The sequence below is a fragment of the Hydra vulgaris genome, chromosome 03 (assembly GCF_038396675.1).
Source record: "Hydra vulgaris chromosome 03, alternate assembly HydraT2T_AEP".
NCBI lineage: Eukaryota > Metazoa > Cnidaria > Hydrozoa > Anthoathecata > Hydridae > Hydra > Hydra vulgaris.
Window position 1 is genome coordinate 36,427,501 of NC_088922.1, and position 15,967 is coordinate 36,443,467.

General features: G+C 29.1%; 1 protein-coding gene across 4 annotated transcripts in view; it reads left to right on the plus strand.

Moving 5' to 3' along the window:
* Nucleotides 1–6,375, plus strand: part of LOC100207643 (uncharacterized) — a 13,251-nt gene extending 6,876 nt beyond the window's left edge. For 2 of the 4 annotated variants that reach the window (XM_065793073.1, XM_065793069.1), the window contains exons 2-3: nucleotides 3,380–4,776; nucleotides 5,297–6,375. In XM_065793073.1, the coding sequence (XP_065649145.1) occupies nucleotides 3,394–4,776; nucleotides 5,297–6,148 (2,235 nt within the window). In that variant the 5' untranslated portion in view covers nucleotides 3,380–3,393 and the 3' untranslated portion in view covers nucleotides 6,149–6,375. Of the gene's footprint in view, nucleotides 1–2,650; nucleotides 3,206–3,379; nucleotides 4,777–5,296 lie in introns of those variants that run through there. The other 2 variants (XM_065793070.1, XM_065793071.1) reach the window with 2 other exon arrangements.
* Nucleotides 6,376–15,967: the final 9,592 nt, after the last annotated feature.

Genomic DNA, 15,967 nt, shown 5'->3' on the forward strand with positions numbered 1-15,967 from the left:
GGTGTGTCACACCTTAATCTCTCTATCTCTTTCTCTCTCTCTTTCATATATATATATATATATATATATATATATATATATATATATATATATATATATGTATATATATATATATATATATATATATATATATATATATATATATATATATATATATACACACACACACTCACACACACACACACACACACACACACACACACACACACACACACACACACACACACATATGAGTCCTAATATTTATAAAAAGTAATTGTTAAAATAAAAAAATACTCCCAAGGAGTTTTTCTTTTTTTTCTTTTTTTTTTTACTCTTACTTTTTACTAATAATTGATGTAAATGAACATCAGAAATTTAACTTTTTTTAATCATATAGAAACAGTATAGTAATTATTTCAATGTCAAATTTGCATTTGACACACACACACACATACACATACACACACACACACACACACACACACACACACACACACACACACACACACACACACATATATATATATATATTATATATTATATATATTTGATATAGGTACTACACTGTTTCTATATCATAGCGAACATGGCTAGATAATCTTGTATTCCTCTGTCTGAATATAGCGTGATAATCTTGTATTGTATTGATAGTGCTGATAACTAAGGGTTTGGATAGCAAGGTTGGGGTTAAATACATTTGATCAAATACAAATACATTAATTCTAGATTTCTAAATACAAATACAAATATATGCAATCGGCATTTTCCAAATACAAATACCATATTCGTAATTTTGGTTAAGAAAAAATATAAAGATTTTTTCAAGACAAGACTGATAAAATGATCAAGAAGAATAAAAACAAGTCTTCTAACAAATACCCCTTTAATAAAATTTTTAATTTATTTTAGTGTTAAAAATAAAAAAAACCTCTTGGTATTTCCTAAAACACAATGTTTAACCTAGTTTATAGAACTGTAAATGCATTACAATCAAATACAAATAAAATAAATTCTTTTTTAAATACAATACAAATACAAATTAGCCCATTTTTACCAAATACAAATACGTATTTGACCCCCTGTTGGATAGTAACTAAGAGTAAAAAATTTTAAATTTATTAGCATTAAAAACAAAAAAACATACAATTGATTCATCAAGTAAAATGAAAATAATAATCAATTACATTTATAAAATGTTTTTGCAAACTTAGCCTTTTTTAAGTCAAGAAAGAATTTCAAGCAAAATTTTAGAAGAATGAACAAGTATTGAAATCAAGACAAAAAAGTGATTTGCTAGAGTTTTCGGAAAAATCATTCCTTTTATTTATTTCCAATAAAAAAATTACATTTGGAATTTTATGTCAATGTTGAAAAAAAAGAACAAAATAAAGTAATGATATACTGACTGGTTTTGCGCGTACCTAGTAAATCATTGATTCATCTATTAAATAATTTTGAGTTTAAATACCATTAAAATTGCCTTTTTAATACGGAGACGTTTTTATAATTATAAAAAGTTGATTTTAAGTTGAATTTTTTCAAATTTTATCATAAAAGGTCGATTTTTATATTGAGTTGTTATAAACGACTGAACTTAAATGCTCTAGTCAAATTAGTCAAGATCCTATCCTACGGATATTCCGTTCAGTTTTAGAGTTAGACCAATCTTTTTAGTATTCATGCCTTTTGCATTTGATGGTTGCAAGTATATAAAAAATGCAATCACAATAAAATCAATACTGTTTAAAAAATCTTTTAAGTATAATTAAATAGTAAAGACGTCACTTTGTCTTTTGAATATTATAATTTGATTGCACCTGTGTCTTAAAAATTTTACAAACAACGATCGATAAAGTGTTTGCATAAAGAATGTATTGTTTCGTCTGCGTCCGTCATGAAAACATGTGTTACCAGTAAATAGCAAATTAGTTAAACATTTTATTCGATGCAAAATAATTATACTCGTACGAATAAACTGTACGACGCTAAATATTCTTTATTTGACATAATCAGTGTATTTTAAAATGTAGATTCTCTTAGTGGTTGCCCATAAATTACGCAATGCTAAATTTCACTAATAAACAAAACAAAAAAGGTGAAAATTTTTCCGTCGCAGATTTAAATAGTTAAATAAAAAATCAAAATAGGTAATTAAGTTTAATGAAAATCGCCGTGTAAAAGATAGCTTACTTTTTTTAAAAAATGTATAATTTAGCGTTGCGTAATATTTGGACGATCTCTTAACGTCGAAAAGACATTTTAAATAAAATACCAACGAATTTTTATGTTAATGCTTTAATGTAAATTTATAGAGTAATCCGAGGTCGGTTTAGAGGTCGAGTTTTAATTAAAACTGTTTAAATAAAATAGTCAGACTCCCGACAACTTCAAAAAGATAACTTATGCGTACAAAACAAAAATAAAAATAACCTAAGAAAAAAAAATTAAGCTGGTTTGTTAATTTACAATAATAAATGGAATAAGTTAATAATGTGTGAAAATAGCTTCTTAGTCGCCGATATTTTGAGTCTATAATAACGATGTTCTCTTTAAAGAAAACGCTCTAAATTATTATATTGAATAAAAAATTTGGGGCTTTGCTAATTTATTTATTAAAACAACAAAATCGTCACACACACACTAAAAAAAAAAATCGTCTTTTCTTATTGTTTTTATTTTATAACATTGAAAGGAAACACATTGTTGTTTATGAATGTTCTAAAAATCTATTTGTTTTACACCTTTTAGTTAAGTTACTTTTTTTTATCTGAAGAAATATATTACTATTTTTGTTTGATATCAATCAATCGGCAAAGAAAGAAAAAGTTACTTTCGTTTTTTAAAAAAGTAATTGTTTTCTTAAAATAAGAGAGAAAATTGGCGCCTTCTTGTTTCATTTTCAATATAGCGTTGTCATTATTATTCTTGGCAAATTTAACCACCGTCAAAATATTATTTATGTTATTCATCGTTTTTCAATATGTTATTGCTCAGCCTTCAGCTCAGACTTAAACGTCATCATTTATAATTGATTACAGAACGTAATATAAGCATAAAAGTTTAAAATGAATTTCACCTCTTGCTAATTCGATTTTATTGATAGATGGTATCGTTTATAAGCAGGAAACCCTGAATATCTAAAGTAGTTCTAATTACTGTATCATAACGTTAATTTATATTAACTTTATGTTGTTGTTGGATCTGTTTCTTTTATTTTCGCTATGTAAATACAATATGTTTATTTTTATCTTAAAAAAAACTTAATAAGTTGTTATGTTTTATCATTCATTAAGTTTTTTTTCAACTGTGTTTGTTAGATTAACCACTTTAAAAAGCTGTTGTTGTAAAGGTTTTAAAAAAATTTAAAGAATTTCTCTCTCATTTTTATTGCGTTTAGATTGATTATTAAAGATGACTCAAATTTCGCCACGCGTAGATAACACTAAAAATTCAGATTGGTTTAAAAGCGCTGTTTTATTTTGGAAAAGTCAAGGTGATTCCGAGGATAACTTTTCTGAACGTTGCAAGTCTCCACTTTCTCCTCGAAGTTCTCCTCGAAAACAAATGCCTATTATAACCGTTTCTAAACCTGAACGTGGGAAAATATTTTGTAAGAAGAATGAAACATTGAAAAGTAATAACATTTCATTTGATGAAGAAGAACTTTTAAATCAGGTAAAAGAGCTTGAAGAGTTTCTATCTAATCAGTCTTCAGATTATGAGCGATCTGATTGCCATTCTCCTCATTTGACTACGGAGTTTCCAGAAGGAAGCTTTATTAAAAGTAACCCACTCTTTGAGACCGAAAATAATATTGTAAATTTCACGGCGCAAAATAATGTGACACGAACGATGTCTAGTATAGAGTCATGTTCATCGCAAAAAATTTACGATCAAAATGAAGTTCAACGTAAAAAAGTTTGTCCTTGCCATAAAAACACTTGCATGAAAAAAAAAGAAACAAAATTAGAATCGCTTTCGAAAGAAAAAGAATCTGTTGAAAAATTATGTAGTTGTGGTATATTTGAAAACAACGCTTCACAAACGGAACTTCGTTCATCACCATATAGTGATGAAAGTTTAAGTTTAAAAAGTGAACTAAACGAAGCCAATACTTTTGACAATATTCAAAAAGTTCAAGATACTTTAGAGGAAATTTCACGTGAAATAATATCGAGTAAAGAAAAGATAAAGCAACATCGTGATCCCAACGAGATAATGTCGAAGTTGTTATCCACTATTAAGCCACCGAATGAATCAACACCAAGTTATAAGTCCATTTCTCAGAATTTATCGTATAAACCTCAGAACTTTATAGACAAATCTGCTGTAACAGAAGAAGAATTGCTTCAAAAAAGTGCAATTTTACTTCAACAGATAGACGAACTTGTAAAAGCTGAATCGGACCATGTATTTAATAAATCAGAAAAGTTTCAAGTTTGTTTAAATTCAAGAGAGCGGTTAGATTCTGGTCTTCATAGTAAAACGAATTCCACCGTTAATTCTCCATACCAATCTCCTTCGTTTGGACGTTCTGAGAAATCTAGTAGTGAAAGGAGCCGCACGTCAACGTTAGAAGCTTTAAGAAATAATCTAGAGAAAGCAAAATGTTTTACACCAGTAGATTTTGATACAGATTTTTCAGACAAAAGTCTATCAGGGGAAAACTCAAAAAATTATGAATTAGAGAAACACGGAGTAAGCAAATTTGAACCGGAACTTGTAGCTGTTAAAAAGTTCATACGTTTAACTGACGATCTCAAAGAAAGGAAATCGGAAATAAGTTCGGAGAATGTAAGTATCATATTTATGCACTGTTCTTATTTAAATTTTTTAGGTTGAAGTTAAAGCGATCAGAGCGATTTTTTTTTTTTTTTACAATATCATTCCTCACCAATAGATACGTTAGAAATATACATTAGTAAGTTATATGTGGAGCAAGTTCTGAAAATATTATCTTCAAGTTTTATTGCAAACATTTTATGGCTATAATTGAAATGTTTTACAAATATTATAATTCCAATGATTTTTAGAATGTTTCTAACAGATCTATGCATTCAGAATGATATTTTAAAATCCACCGTCGCCGGGCGTGCTAATAATTCAAACTTGAAATCTTTCGCTCTGAAGATAAGCTTTGTCACAGCACTGTTTATTTGTTGGGGGCGGCGGTTTTTTTGATTGAATGTGTTATCGTTTTTTAGTTTTTTTTTTACGAGGAACCGGTTAAAAAAAGATTCGTTATTAATACAATTTGTATTTAATTTGTGAAAAATCTTAATTTTGATAAAATAATTTTTAAAAAACAATTTAGTGTGCTTCTATACCTTCGTTACAAACCGCTATTGAACTGCATCGACGTGAGCTTCAACAGCAAAGGGAAAAGCAAGAAGAGTTTCTGCAACAGCTTGGAGATTTGTTATTAGAAATAGTTAATCTCAAAGATGAGCAAATGGCGGTTCGTATGAAGCAAACAAAAGCATTGTCGTTAATGAAAAAACAACTTGATATCCAAAAAAAAAATCAAACACAAGCGCACACCGACGTTTTGACTCAGGTTCAAAGCATTCATGAAAGACTCAATTCAAATGTAAATAAACGGCTTGATCATGATTCCAATCAAGTTAGGGCTTATGCATTGCCGCCTCATTCGAATCATCAGCAAGTATATGGTGAAACGATATGGAAGGTTACTGATGTAATGAAAAAACTTCATCGTGCGAAATCTGGTTTAATTGATGGTACACTTGTAAGTTCTCCTTTTCACACAAGTCAATATGGATACAAAATGAACGGTTGGTTATATTTAAATGGTCGTGGAAAATCTGCTGGCTCTTACTTATCTGTTTACGTTTGTGTACTTGTTGGTGAGTATGATGCTATACTTCCTTGGCCATTTAAACCATGCTATAAATTTACTTTAATTGATCAAAGAGCAGACATTCTTAAACGTAAAGACCACGTTAAAATTCGACGTGTAGTTGATATTGCTGGAAGGGATGCAAATATTATAACTCAGTTTGGAGGTATACCTCGGCCTGTAAATAGCACTAAAGCTCTAATCGTAGGTTACGATGATTTCATTGCTCACGAACAACTATCATCAAGGTTTTTAGTTGATGATACTCTTTTTCTTAAAATAGAAGTTGAAGCAAACGGCATTTAAATTTCGTTATTCTGAAACGTCAAATGTTATAACGTCAAATGTTATAACGTCAAATATTAGAGCAAAATATAACGTCAGTCGTCCTTTTTCGAATAACAAAGCCCTGTTTCCTGAAATTAAAAAAGTTTAATACTTTATAAGCTTCGAATGAAATAGAAATAGAATCAAGATTAGATTTGATCTCTGCTCTCAGTATTAAATTTTGTGCAAATTTATTTTAAACTTAATGATTTTATTTTTTATTTATCCCTGATGTTTTTAAGATAATTAAATTTTGAAAAAGAGAAAAGAAAGATAAATAGAAAAAAAATTCATGTTTCTGACAAAAAAAATGAACATTTTTAATAGCAACAATAAGTAAACAAGTTTAATCAAAGATGTAAAATGAAAATGATCCTGGATCTTTGTTCCCACCCTAAAGTGAGAGTAGTATAGAGTAGTTAAAAACTCAGTAGTTATAAACTCAAATCTTTTGTATGTAATTTAATTACACTTAATCAGGGATACGGATTTGTAAATCACAAAATGACTATTACTTCCTGGTTTTTGGTATCCAGGAGTTTCAAAAATCCCAAAAGAGTTCTTTTTGGAGTTCCGCATTTCTGCACTCTGAAATGCTAAATAATATGATAATTTCAAAATGCGCCCGTTGAGTTCTATATATTAACATTAATTATTTTCGCTACATTACATCTAGGTTTATAAGTAATTAGAAACTGGCTTTTTATTAAAGATTACCCATATTGTATACAAGGAGCTTCCACTTCTATCGCAAGGAGTTTCCACTTCTGTCGAGTCTTTTAAAAAGGTATAGGGAATTTTAAATACAATTAAAACATCACAAATTTATAAATTTATTCAAAAAATAATCAAATATTAATTGTATTATTTATTTTTTAAATGTTTATAAATAGCATTAAAAAAAAAAAAAGATTTTAAAAGTTGTTTTCAAATTTGCATGTGTAAAATAATTTTAAACTTATAACTTCAATCAAATGAACACGTTAGGTGGTTAGTGTAATAAAAATAACTAGGTTATCTTTTCGGACTTAATTCGATTTCATTTTGTTTTACTATTTATATACCTTTTCATTATAAGCAAACATTCTCTTGGGCGTTATTGTATTTGGGTATAAGTCCAACAAGAAGACAATTATATGTTTATTGATATAGATATATTAGCTTTCTCTCTTTATAAATATTACATCAAGAAGATACAAGCAATGACTACAGCTACGAACTACTAGCGTGCAACTATAAAACTATTTACAAATTCGCATGGCGATCACGCGACAACAAGAGCATGCATAAACCAATAATAAGCGATTGGCATTTGAGCGCTATCGTAACAGGGGTAATTATTATAAGTTTATTGCATAACTACAACAATTAACTTATTATAACTATATATAAATACGACGATAAATTATAACTATAAGTTATTGCACTACTTTTTTTTAATATCGGTGTATATGTAGAATATCGGTGTAGTATGAGATTTTTATTCTCAACTCAAAAATATATTTTTTCACAAAATACGATCTTTCATTTTAAATAGTTTAGTGATATAAACATTTTGGTGATTTTGGTTTATTGAGAAGCAATAAAGAAACGAGTCTATTTAATATAAATACTATTGAAGCTTTTGTAGTTTTGAATGCAGTGGCATATCAATATTAAAAATTTAAAAATCCATACTAGGGTTGTTCGCCGTAATAAAAAATGTAGCATTTTTATCTTTTTTCAAATTGCTATTGCGGAAGTTGTACAAGCGCAAATTCACCTTCCGTAACGCATTACACGAAGAAAAAAAGTTAATGATATTATCATAACCCTTTACGAAAAGAAACTTGCGAAACAAATCATTTCGAAAGAATACTTGCGAAACAGTTCCTTACGAAAGGAACGTTTCGGAATGTGCACTTACGGAAAAGACACGAAAGCATTCATTAAACTGTTATACAAAAAATGTTATTATTTAGTATTTAAATAAAATAATGTTGTTAAATGATTCTTCAACAATTTATACATATATATCTGGTATACGCACACACGCACACACACACACACACACACACACACACACACACACACACACACACACACACATTTATGTATGTATGTATGTAAGGTGCCCATTGTCTGGTTTTTACGCAGGAGAGCGCATCGCTAAACTAATTTTAACTAGTTTAACATTGCGCTCTCCTACGTAAAAACCGGGACAATGGTCACCCTAATGTATGTATAAATACAGTGACCTAGTAAGTAAGTAATGTTACTAGCCTAGTAATGTCAGAGTTTATATATATTTATATATATCAAGTACCAACTTTCGGTTGTTTATTGCTTTTGGCTTAGCAGAAATGGAGGTTAACTATATATATTCTCATATGTAAAAACCCTGTAAAATATTTTATTCCATTACAAAGTTTGATTGAACTCCACGTGTTGTTTGGTCGTTGTCAGTTCACACTGAATCATGTGATTAATTTATTACTACCTTTCAGACTAGCTACAACTTTGAAACTTTTAGCGATTGTGTAGCCCTGGCTTCTATGTTAAAATTGTTTTCAAGGGCGAAAACTCGGGGTAAGGGTTGTATTGTACGTACCCTTTTTTTTTGCTGCAATATCTTGCTATTCATTTTTCACTATCCTCCAAAATAGCTAGAGCTTTGAAATTTTCAGCAGTTGTATAGTGTCAATGACGTTGGGATGTTCCATATTAAAACATTTTCCAGGGCCGACGACACAGGGGGAACAAGTGCTCTTCCCACCTTTTCACCCTAACTTTTTTTTATATAAAAAAAAAACATTTTTGAAAAAATCTTTGAAAAGGTTGTCTTTGAAATGTTTTTAATTTTTTTGTTGTTATTAAGGTAATAAAAGTGAAAGCTCATATAACAGAGCACCTTAAAAATAAAAAAGTAAAACTGACTGAACATAAAACCATTCTATTTAAAAACAAGTGAGAGCAATTTTTAAGCACTTTTGGATAGTCCATAAAGTACGTACGTTCGGATGGGGAGAGGGGATCTGCAAATGGCGTATATGAGATGGGGGCAGAGGGTCAATTATAAAATTAAGAAGACACTAAGTTTAAAAAAATATCACAAAATGTTGGGTAGGTAAGTTAAAAGCGTAGGTACTTTTAGGGAAGTAGTGGTTACTTAAAAAGCGTTTAGCAAAAGCGGGAGGAGGAAGGGAAGGATCGAAATAAAAGCCGACGTACTTAATGGACAATCCCTATATAGTTATTTTTTAGCATTGATTACTTAAATTAGGTCTTTTTTGATTTCAACAAAGGTATTGTTTCCCATTTACGCAATTGTATTCGTATAAAACCGCTTTTTTTCCCCAATAACTCACCGACTCATGGACCAATTTAATTGCTCTCTCACAACTTTGGGTAAGTAATGAATATAGAGAAAAGAACAGAGGAGAAACCTTTTTTTTTTTTAAACAACTCATTCATTGAAAGAGTTAGCCTTGGATTTACCTAAAGCTGACTAGGTCGCGGCCTAGGGCCCCACGATATTTTGGGGCCCAAAAATTTAAGTGGAAAATATTTAAATTTGCAAAGTAAAGAGTAAAGTTATAAATTATGTTCTTTTAACATGCCTTTTAAAAAACTTATTGTTATGCGGACATGAGATGAAAACATGCATAAACTTAAATGTTCTAAAGCATCTAAACAAGCTGTGGCCAAGTTGTGGCAACTAAATATTATATACGTAGTCAGGAACAGAGTGCGATCGCACGCTTTTCCCAACCAAGTCTGGTACTTTTGTTATTTTATTTTATTTAGAAATTGAATCGATTACACAAAAGTGGATTTCAAAAGCGTAAGAAAAAAGCTGAAAAAAAACAATAGTTAAAAAAAATTCAGAAACTTGATGGTTTTTTGGTGAAAGTTGAAAGTACAGAGCCCATAAATCGCTCTTTTGAAACAGAAAAATCAGTTTTAAAAAATGATCTTCAATTGCAAGAAATCAAGCGTTCTCCTGAATTAATCACTGATAGCTGTAACTTAAACATCAACAGAAAAGATGACATTGGCTTATGGGAACATTTTTCTTGCTACAGCTGGTTTGAGAGACTGGAAAAATGCTGTATCACTATCAAAAAGCCACAAAAATTCTACAGAACACAGAGAAACCTTAATGGCTTATTTAATTAAAAGAAGTGACGCCATATTGGACAACAAACTTGAAGAAGAACCAAAAAAAATACAGCAAAATACATTCCAACAAAATGTTTGGAGAACAAAGTAATGGAAATTTCCTTGGACTTCTTGAACTGATGGCAAAACTTGATCCGTTCCTATCATATTACACGTTACGGTCAAATTCGTTCAGGAAAAACTTCATACTTGTCAAAGACAGTTTGTAATAAATTGGTTTCTTTAATGGCAAAAAATGTTCTTAAGACTATCGTGACTGATAAAGAAGTTTCAAAATATTTTGGAATTTTAGTAGATTCTACGCCTGACTTATCTTACCACGATCAACTTTGTGTTGTTCTAAGATATGCGCATGAAAAATCTCACAAACCAATTGAACGATTCTTGCATTTTATACAAATTGAAAGTCATACCGGATCAATTTTAGCCGAAGTTACAGTGAACTTCTTGAATGAAATTGGAATCAACTTTTCAGACTGCAGATCTCCGTCATACGATAACGCTTCTAATATGTTGGGAAAATATAAAGGAAAGCAAGGAAAAATTTTAGAAAATCTAGCAAAATATTTTTCTTGCGCTGGACATTCTTTAAACTTGGTTGAATCTTCTGGAGCTGATGTTTGCCTTGAAAATATAAACTATTTTGACATTGTTCAAAAAATTACACCTGGAGTGTTCTTAAAAAAAAATCAGCCCGTATAGTCAAACCACTTTTGATAACAAGATGGAATGCAAGATCAGATTCAGTGAAAGTAATCAAGCTCTTTTATAAAAGTATTTTGAGTTCCTTCATGGTTATTTTGGAAGATCAAAATTTTGAATTTATTGCTAGAGCTGAAGCACAGAATATTTTAGAATACGATTCAACGCCAAAACTTGAAATTTTTAATGAAGTTAAACTTTCTATAAGAACTTGTTTCTTTCTCGATAATTCACCATTAGTTAAATACAGTATAGCTTCAAGCAAAGTCGACCATTTGTTTAAAATAGTTATATGGTTTTTAGACAAACTTGTTACATAGCAAAAGCATCCACAATGATACGTCTCATATCTTAAATAAAAAGAAAGATTGAATATCAACCTAATAAAAAATACAGATAAAAATTCAATAAAATTATTTTTTCAGAGAATTTTAGAAGATAATAACTTTAATAAAATTAGGGATGTACCGGAATTTCGTTCCAGTCGATATTCTGGAAGTTCCGAGTTTTAGGTTATTCCGGTTCCTGTTGGATTTACAATATTTCAGGCCGGAATGCCGGATTTTTTTTTACCTTTTTTTAAGACATGTGACACAGACTGTGTAAATTAAATTAAAATGGAAATAATTAAATTGTGACTGGAATTTTTGATATTAACTTTTTTTCATAAGACTAACTATTTTCTTTGTAAAGTAAAAAGGAAGCGATGTTCCAAAAGTTACGTTTTTGTTTAAAAAACACATAAATTCTAATATCTCCCATGTGCATGCGCGAATCCTAACAATACTATAGTGAATAATGAAATAGTCAATTAGGAAGGTTCTGTGTAATTTTTATCATTTTCTGATGAATGACTCTGAAGATAAACCCAGTTTATCTTCAGAGCTTTTACTTAAATTACATAAATACAAATCTTGTTCCGGCCGAATTTTAATAACAATTCCGGCCGGAGAAATCAAGCAAAATTAATATTACCTAGGTAGACCACAGTAAAATTCAGTTGATTGAAAACTAGTTTTTTCATTACATTTGATTGAAAGTTGATTGAAAACTAGTTTTTTCATTACATTATGTACAGCTATTAATTTTAGTAAATCTTTTGGTATATATTTTGGATAAATATCATTATAACATCATTATAATTCAAATTGTCCTTGGATGTAAATGTTTTTAGTTGATCAGTTTGCACATTTCTTGCACTGGAAGTTACTGAAGCTGTAGTCCTCGAATTTTGTGGTGCAGTTGGTATAAGGCTCGACTTAACACAATCGAATATAGATGGAGGAGATTCCTTACCATAAACGTTTGTTTTTTTGAAGTTTAAAGGCCAATGTTCAGAATAAACAACAGCATATTTGCTATCAGGAATGTTACTTCTTGGAATAGCATGTAGCCACTTTTGGTGTTCTTCTGGATTTTTTGGTAATCTGTAGACATTTTTTTGTGTCAGTTAAATAATTAGCAGAACATTTAGTAACACAACACTTCAAAGGCATAATAAGTTTTATCTTAGAAAATAATTTTTTTTTCTAACATTAAGAAAGTCTACTTAGACTGCATAAACAAACTTTCGCAAAATCTTCTGAACTAATTGGCTTCTAGTTTTTTTTTTGCGGGTTACACGGTTAATAGGCCTTGGTTTTAGATTGCCGTGATGGGAAATTAAGAAATCAAAATAACTCGATTAAAAATTTTTTTAAGAAGTAACTCCATATAAAACATAAATAACAAGTAGCCGAATATTATTTATATTTTTTCGTTCTATTTAGTTCTGAATAGAATATTAATTAGATCTGAATAAAATAGATCGTTATCAGACATAAAATGGTGCTTACATTACAATTACAAAAAAAACCCGTTGCAAAAGCAATTATTTTAAAGTTTTAATAGATTGCTTAATAAAACTTCGCAAGCTTTTAGGCGCAATTTTATTACGAAATAATAAGAAAGTCATCGTGTTGCTAAACTTTTAACTAATCACTCAATATTATCTGTTAAGTGTATAGAGTGAAAATAATACTTTTTACTGAAACAATTTTCACGCTTTTGTTAGTATAATGGTGTATATTTAATGCTTATACTTTTACGTTAAATAAAGAAAAATCGCTTTAAGTTAAGGCAATTTTTCCTTATATAAGTTAAGGCCCTTAACTCTAACTAATACCTCATATCAGCCAAAGTTCGACTTAACGGAGTTTGTAAACTGGAAGTTGAACATTCGTTAACTCGAACCGCTTTTCTCTGTCCCATGGAGGTTTAAGTTATCGGGAATTACGGTATTATTTTGGTTATTCGATATGTTTAAAACTCTTTGCTTCTATTTGAGTAAAACGAACAAAAGTAATTGCTAAATAATAGAATATAAAGCTAGAATTACTTTTTACAATTCTTCTTAGAAAAACTGCTTCAGTTTACGATGCTTTAACCGCGGAAAATAAACAAGATGCAATAAAAGTCTTAAAAATGTTCGATTCAACAAGATGCAATAAAAGTCTTTAAAATGTTCGATTCAACAAGATGCAATAAAAGTTAAGTTAAATAAAGCTATTAACAACAACCTCAGGTATCTTTTATTTCATATGAACTTTTTAACAAAAAAATCCATTTTTGGGTGACTTAAAATGATTGTCATATCTTGGCATTTGTCGTAAGATTTGAGAGAGATTTTATTAGCAAAAATCTAAAGAAATGCATAAAAAAATCTAAAGAAATGCAACTCTCCAAAGCTTGTAACATTTGAAAGAAAATTTTATCAATGCATTAAGTTAGCAATTGTAACGCGACAAATTTATTTTAGCAGATTTCCGATCATTTGGATTTGATAAGATGTTCGGAAAGAATTCTATTAAATTATTAAAAGCAAATGTCATTTTTTTTTCATTGAGAATGGCGAAATTAGAGTCCAGTAGTGGGATGGCAGTTTCAAATAATAAAATAAAAAAAAAGTAAAAAAAAAAAATCAAGTTTTTTCTAACGGTGAACCAAACAGTAAAATGGAAAAGGAGAAAACCCCAATGAATTGTTTTAGAAAGTTGCGTTGTATAAAAAATGTGCTAGAGTAAAACGTTAAAATGAACTACAAAACCAAACCAACCAAAGTGAAACTTCTTTAATAGGACTGGCCAAAAGAAAACTTTCTTAATGCCTATTTTTAATAAAATTATTATATAGAGTCAATGATATATTACATAAACTAGATGTCTAACTTGCGGTATTTTATTGGACGAAAAATGAAGCCGCTTTTTTTTGTTTATGAATATAGTCCGCCATTTGTAAAAAGGGCAAATCCTGAAGCCGATGCGTGGAACAAAAGTTAAAAATACAAGTTTAGAGCATCAAAAGTTCCCAATAAATTGAGATAATTCAAAAACACGTTTTAATAATTATAAAATATTTTTAAAAGTTTTTTGAGAGCTTAAAAAGTATTATGATTCATAAAAATGCTTCAAAAGCATCTGTCGTTTCACTTTTCTATTCAAAACTTTATTCCCTTTCTAATCGGAAATGAATTTAGGAAACATAAATTATTATTTTACAAGTATTCTAATTTCCTTTTAACACTTTTACATAATATATATAATAGTATTTATATTTAAAATATATTTGCTTCAAGAAAAGAAAAATTAAATAATATTTGTGTACAAATTCAATCCCCCATTTGTAAAAAAGGCGTAGAAGTAAAAGGCGTAACAGGTTAATATGGGCACCATGGTAATATGAGCATACTAGAAGATTTCCAAGATGTTAGCAGTGAAGTTAAAGTTGCTATGTATTTTTTGAATCGACTTCATGTGGTGATAACAGGAATCAGTATAATTAGCGTAAATCTATATGCAGTAATTAGCGGCTTTCATCTTATTAAAACGCAATTAAATTTTTTGCGTTGTTAAAATATTATCATCACGCATGAATAAATCTGTGGCACGAAATTTCAATGCTAAAATAATAAAATTTAATTTTTTTTAGAAAATAAAGTAGCTGAAAATCCGTTTTATTTTTGTTTGAAAAACAAGACATTTAGTTTTGACTTTATTTAAAGATACGATCTGTGTGAAGAATGAGCATGCTCTAATCACACAGTGTTTTTCATTGAAATTGTCCAGTTTAAAGTCCTAAAATCACAGCAGTTTTAATTGATCTTTGAATAAAAACAAAAAATAGTTAAAGTTTAACAATACTAAATATTTTAACAATACTAAATATCTCTCTGTAATTGAAATTCAAAAAGTTTATAATTTTATAAAATCAAGTAAAGGTTTGAGTTAATAAAATTGAAAAAATAACGAACTAATTTTTTTTTTTTTTTTTGCGTAAAACAAAGTAGTATATACAAATAAGAAGTGGCTTAAAATTTGATCTTTTAATGATAAGTTTCGTTAATAACGGATTATTATACTCCACAATTTAGTTCTAATTATCAGGTTGGTATATTTTTACTTAATTTTAATTTTTTGAGCTAATATCATTTAAAGTGCTCATATTACCAAGTGGTTTGGGTAATATGAGCACTTTTGATAGTTTTTTTAAAACCTCTGTGTTTTTAAGAAAAAATTTCGAGTGCTCAAATATCTAAGTGGATTATGAGTAATGATCCCTAAAAAAAGTTTTTTCGCAAAAATTTTGGATCCAGCATAATTATTCTTGAAAATATTCCAATTCTCGCTTATGGTGCTCAAAATACCCTAATCTACCCTAATAATATAATAGTAAAGTTCAAATTGTTGGACTTGAATGAAAATAACAATTTTATCAAGACATACAAGAGATGCAGATGAGTGTGACAAGAGCTGAAAGAATTTAGAAGAGTGGGAAATAAACCAGAAATCGTTAACTTAATTTACGCTTAACTTGCCAATAATCATAAAATCATAAAACACACTGGTAAAGAGTGGAACGTCTGACTATATTATTAAGTTGACATTATTTTTTTCAGTG